A 6,387-nucleotide genomic window follows, 5' to 3' on the forward strand; every position below is an offset into this window, starting at 1 on the left:
ACACCATTAATAGAGGGGGGGTCTAGTTGTGGAATTTTATATTTCTTTGTAAAGAGGACAAGTTCTGTTTTTTGAGGATTTACCCCCAATCCACAGTTTGTTGCCCATTTTAGTAGCTTATTTAGAGCAGTTTGCATTAGTTCTATTATAGTATGGAGATGTTTTCCTGATATGGCAATGGCGACGTCGTCAGCGTATGCAATCACTTTGAATCCATCTACTTCTAGACCGACTAGTAGTTCATTAACCACTAAGTTCCACAGGAGTGGGGAGAGTACCTCTCCTTGTGGTGTACCTCTACTAACAGATCTTCTTGCTGAGAAATCTCCTAGAGTTGAGTTAATAATTCTGCTTTTCAGCATAAGGTCTATTAGCTCGCTCAGTGAGCTATCTACTTTAAGGTTCTTCAGTGCATTTGTGATTGCTATGTTGCTGACGTTGTTGAACGCGCCTTCAATATCAAGAAATGCAACTAAGGTGAACTCTTTATGATGGAGGGAATATTCAATAGTGCGCACTACAGTATGTAGTGCTGTTTCAACCGATTTCCCTTTACAATAAGCGTGTTGTGCTGTAGATATAAGATTGGGATCTATGACATTACGCAAGTGGATATCAATCATTCGTTCTAAGGTTTTAAGAAGGAATGATGATAGGCTGATAGGTCGGAGGTCTTTCGGATTGACATGAGAGAATTTGCCTGCTTTGGGTATGAATACAACTTTAACTTCTCTCCATAGGGCAGGGATGTGTTTCAATTTTACACATCCATTCAGAATTATCTCTAATATGGGAATTAGAATATCTGATGCCATTTGAAGTTCGGCTGGTATTATACCATCCGGTCCAGCGGATTTGTATGGTTTAAAGGCGTTGATGGCCCACTTTAGCTTCTCTCTTGTAATCAGACCAAGATTGTTTTTTGAATTTGTGTCTGGCCCTGATGGGTCGACTCTGTTTATAATGTTTGAGCTACTTGGAAAATGAGTATCTAGTAGCAAATTGAGTGATTCTTCACAGGAGTTGGTCCAGGCCCCGTTATTTGTTTTCAAGGCACTGGGCATTAAAGGGTTTGTTGAGAGAATTTTTCTTAATCTAGAGGCTTCTGAAGAGTCTTCTATTTTTTCACATAAATTTCTCCAAGAAGATGTTTTACATTTTCTTAGCTGTTTTTTGTAGACTTTCAGGGATTCTTTGTATAGGTCCCAGTCTGAAACATCTCTAGTGGATTTGGCGAGATTGAAGAGTTTTCTACAAGCTTTTCTGTGCGGTTCTAGCCCTGAGTTCCACCAGTGTGGCTTCTGCTTTCCTCTTACTTGTATGAGTGGGCAGGAGTTATTCATTGATAGGTTAAGGGCAGAAGTGAGATCATTGGCTTTGTTGTCGAAATCGATTGTATTTGAGGGATAACTTAGAAGTTCAGGTTTAAGTAAGCTTTTCAGAGTTTCCCTGTATTTTTGCCAGTTAGTTTTGCGATAGTTTCGGAATGCTAACTGTTTAGTAGTCACATCGTTAAGACTAAATTGGGTGTATCTATGATCAGAGAACGAGTGTTCTTCAGATACTTTCCAATTTAAGATCCTTTGATGAATCGAATCGGAGACAAGAGTAATGTCTAGTACTTCTTGTCGGTTTCTGGTAACGAATGTTGGTTCATTGCCAGTATTACTTACTATCAGGTAAGTACTCAAAATAAAATCAAAAAGTGACTCACCTCTATCATTTCTGTCGGTACTTCCCCAGACCGTGTGATGGGCGTTTGCATCGCAACCAATTATGAGGCAGATCTTTTGCCTTTCAGCATCGGCTACAAGTCTCCGTAGTTTTTCGCCAGGGAGAGGGCCGAGTTGGTCATGGCCGAGATATGCCGACGCAATCCAGAATGTTCCTTGGTCAGTTTGCAGTCTGACCGCGGTTACATCTCGATCGCTGTAATTAGGGAGTAAATATACATTAATATTACTTCTTGCTAATATGCATGATCTGGGGTCACCTTTGTCCGATGCATATAGCAAGTTGTACCCAGGAGTCCTGAGTCCCTGAACCATGGACTTGCAGATCCATGGTTCCTGGACCAGCACCACGTCTTCCCCATTCTTGTGGATTCGGAGAAGAAGGGAGGCCGAAGCCTGCTTGGAGTGGTGAAGGTTAATCTGAACTAACTGGAGCATGAATGCTACTGTTAGTCAGATCAGCCCCCACCACCGTAAGGTCGAGGTCTTCGGATTCTGACTCAGAAGATGAACGTAGGAGTTCATCTTCACTGAGTAGAATCTTGTTGAGATATTCCTCTGTTTCCATCTCAACATCGGAGCTATCTGGTATTGGAGCCATTATGGCTGGCGTTTTAGAGCCCGAGGGGACCTCCTCAGTTGGGGAGATTACCGGCGTATCAACCTCCATTGATGGAGATGGAGGATTGATATTTAAGGCAATATCTTCTTCTAAGGAGGGAACCTCAGGTGCCGGAAGTGATGGAGGTGCAGCTTTTGCACTCTCCTCATCTTTTTTATAGATCTTTAAGGTTGTAGAAGTCCATCCAAACCTTATCTGACTTTGGTTCGCGGCTAGGGGAGTCAACGACTCCTTATTGATGACAATTATTGCCGATCTATAAGGGCCCGTTGGCTCCTCCAGCTTTGCGACTTTCCAGTCGTGAGTGGGTAGGGATGGATTTCCAAACTGGATCATTTTGATCACAGTATCTTTGCAGGCTAGCTCAGCTGGGATACTGATGCGAGCTCTAGGTCTGCAAGGAATGTCTTCCTTTGCCACAACCTCTAGCTTGGCATCAGGCCATAGCCCCTCTAGTCTGCTGATAGCAAGCTTATATAGATCGCATGATCTCTTGTCACCGAATGCGACGAGCTTGACGCAGCCTTGGTGCCATCCCGCGTCCTCAACAACTGCAGGCTCACCCGGGTTCTCCATCATGAGAGTCCAGTAGGAGATCTGCAGTTTGTTTGAGACCATCGTCCAACGGTCAAAAGAGATCATGCCATCGACATTACTTCTATCGATAACTGCGAGGATAGACTTGTCCTTAAGAACGTCACTAAAGGACAGGTCTTTCCTAGTGTGAGTGCTGGAATTATGCACTTTTTGTCTTTTAGATTCCGAGACGGAATCCTCAACAGACCTTTGTCGCTTTGACGTTAAGTCGCTGCTGGTCAATCTTTTGCTGAGAATAACTTTTGCCCATTCTAACTTGCTGGATTGCTCTGGGGACCGTTCGGCTATAGGTATCAACCTTAATGCTCTATAGATCCCCTTTGCGTTCCTTATGTCATTACGGGACGCTCTTTTGCTTTCCTCTCCAGCGGAGGTGGAACTATGAGAGACAGCTACACTGCCGCTGGGGATTTGAGCACTTTTAGGGTCAGGAAGAGGTCTGCCTTGACTAGAGGTGAGACTGTAAGAGACAGACGTTTTACTGGTCAAAACATCCCCTTCCGGACCCACAGAGTTAAGTATTCCTGAGTTTGGAGTAGCAATTCTGTTACTGTGTTCCTCGGCGGAAGCATGACTGTAAGAGACAGCCTTACTTCCGTCAGGGAGTGGAGTAACCAACGTGTTCTGAAGGGGTTTGCTTTGACTGAGGGTGGATTCGTAACAGACGGTCCGTTTTTCAGTCATAGCATCCCCTTCAGGGCCCGTAGAATTATCTACATTAGTGCTTGGGGTGTCAGTAGTACTGTAAGAGACAGCCGTACTTTCACTAGTGGGAGCTACCAAGGTAGCAGGGTTTGTATTGGTGGTTGTTCGCCGGCTTCCAGTTTTGCACTTTGCAGTCTTTCTGGAGGCTGAGGTCGACTCACCTTTACTTTTCTTTTTGTCAGCGTTTTTCTTTATTTCCGCCGAGCTAACTTTTGTCACTGGCGACTTAGCCTCTTTCGAGGCCAAGCCCTCGCCGGCAGTCGCGACACCTGCCGACACTTGAACGTATATCCCCGTTCGATTTTTTATATCTTCGTTAGCTTTTTCCATGTTTTTATTTTTCAAGTTTTCTAACATTGAGGTTATTTTTGAGTTATGTTTGTGGTGAGATCCTGCAACTGGATTGCTGGAGGATCCCACGATAAGCACCCCCACCACGACAAGGTCAACTCATAGGGGTGAACTAAAGCTAAAGTGTGACTATAATTTTAAAGTTTTAATTTTTGTCGTTTTTTTTTAAGGTGAAACTTCAAATTAAAATAAGATGAAGTTCACATTAAATTTAAGTTTAAGTGGAATCACCTTATTTGAAGCAGATATCACCTTATTTCAAGGTGCGGAAATTTAATGTGAGCATCATCTTATTTTCAGGTGCCCATTTTTTCTCCGTGTACTATATATTTTACCGGACTAATCGCAGATTTTCCTTATATCTCAAAAACAAAAAAAAAAACAGCCTTTTACCTTAAATATTTTTATAGACTACTTAGATTCTTGGTTTCAGTTACAAATGAAACATTTGTATCAATTTTTATTGGTGTAACAATTTTTTTCAAAGTTTTTGTGGTACTAATTATTCTAAATTTCATCATAAAAAAAAAACCCTATCACTCAATATAATTTTGTAGACTCTGTTGATTGTATGATGAATGTATGTCAGCTGTTATGACAGCTTTCTCACTCACAACTCAACCCATCGAAAAAACACCCTTTCCCCAAAAATATTTTCAAGAACTTTAAGAATCCTTTGTCCCTTCTTTTTCTAAAACCTTCACCCCCAATTGCATCATGTTTTTCACTTGGGTTTCGGTTATATTTCACCTGTTTAAGTCAAATAACAAGCGACCTTGTTTTTAATCTACTATAACTTTTCGTAGAGCAATCGTATTGACTTTATTTTTATGTCATTAGATTCAGCATCAAAAAATACCTTTAAAACATGTGTCATAATGATGATATTCCACAAACAAATTTTTTGAATATACCTACTTTTTACTTTCCCACCATTCCTCTTGTCCGCGAAAAACCACACTTCCAACCAATTTTTTTATAGACTTTTTTATCATTGGTTGTTATCCCAAAAACAAACTTTTTGCTAAGTTTCATTAGTGTAATAATTTTTTTGTTTTTAAATCCCCTTTATTATCTGTACCACTTAGTAAACGAGCACTCTCCTTTCTTCTTTCAAAACAGACACAAATTTCTGAATAAACGACTTTTATTTTTCAAACATATCTACATAACATGCTGTAAGTTCTTATGCATTGGATTGAACCCAAGACCTGAGAGCAGCAACATCAGAGTAGACACCTGGATAGTTGGATTGAGCACAACCATATCCCCAGGAGACAACACCAACTTGGACACCGTTGGCAACCAATGGGCCACCAGAATCTCCTTGGCACGAGTCCTTACCGGGAGCAGCGGCACAGATCATGGTCTCCCTAATCTGGCTGGATCCGTATGAGTATGAGCTGGAACCACATTGGGCCCTGCTGACAATCTTGACATTGACTTGTTGAAGAGTAGCTGGGATGCTAGATGCACCGGAAGAACGGGTACCCCATCCAGTGACAACAGCGCTTGTTCCATGAGCTGGGGCAGAGCTAGCCAAAGCAATGGTCCTAACATTGGAGTTTAGGGAAACAGCAGAGCTCAAATGGATGATAGCAATATCGTTGACCATGGTCCTAGAGTTGTAGTTGGGATGGTTTTTGAATGAAGCAACACCAACAAGGGCTCCACCATTATTCCATTGGGTTGAACCAACACGAACCTTCAATGAGCTAGCAGCGACGTTTTGCAGACAGTGAGCAGCAGTGACGACAACGCGGTTGCTGTACAAGCTGCCACCGCAGGAATGGGAACCACTTCGTTGGAGAGAGATCTGGTATGGGTATTTGGAGATTGATGCATCTTGTCCACCAACAATACGACCGTCTAATTGGGGAAGAACAACCAAACCATCTGGAATTGGTTCAACCAAATCGGGAGTTTCCTCTGGAATAGAACCGTCTTCGGGAATGGCGGCTCCAAGAGCACAAGCAATCAATGAGACCAAAACTACGAACTTGAACATTTTGTTGTTTACTGATAATAATCTGAGGTTTGGATAGGTATTTTATAGTCAATTTTCAAGTGCATTTTGGTTCCGCACGTCATAAAGTGTGCCACTTGAGTTACTAATCGCTCTTGTCTCTTGGATAAGAAGGGTTTTTCAAAGGTTTATACTGCGTGGAAGATATCGTTATCTGTATTTAGGTATTTTATATGCACTGATTTTAAAAGTGGCTCACTTGAGTGTTTTGACGTTTTGAAGAATGAATTTTTCTTTTGCGTGTGTCACAAGTGGCAGTGTAATTAATCGCATGTAAGTACATAGACGTTTAAACAAATATTTACATTAGAAACTTGGGAAATTCTTAAGCAGTTGTACTTTTTATATGATTG

The 6,387-nt window shown here is 41.7% G+C and overlaps 1 protein-coding gene across 1 annotated transcript; it reads right to left on the bottom strand.

Annotated features, from left to right (window-relative positions):
* Positions 1-5,137: 5,137 nt before the first annotated feature.
* On the bottom strand, positions 5,138-6,040 carry LOC129920080 (trypsin beta-like). Its single transcript, XM_056001248.1, has one exon. It carries the CDS (start codon positions 6,014-6,016, stop codon positions 5,195-5,197), a length of 822 nt encoding a protein of 273 aa, XP_055857223.1. The 5' UTR covers positions 6,017-6,040; the 3' UTR covers positions 5,138-5,194.
* Positions 6,041-6,387: the final 347 nt, after the last annotated feature.

The sequence above is a fragment of the Episyrphus balteatus genome, chromosome 4 (assembly GCF_945859705.1).
Source record: "Episyrphus balteatus chromosome 4, idEpiBalt1.1, whole genome shotgun sequence".
In the NCBI taxonomy this organism is placed as follows: domain Eukaryota; kingdom Metazoa; phylum Arthropoda; class Insecta; order Diptera; family Syrphidae; genus Episyrphus; species Episyrphus balteatus.

Excerpts from the sequence above, each read along its gene's own strand:
- LOC129920080 (XM_056001248.1), bottom strand. The coding sequence starts at position 6,016 with ATGTTCAAGTTCGTAGTTTTGGTCTCATTGATTGCTTGTGCTCTTGGA.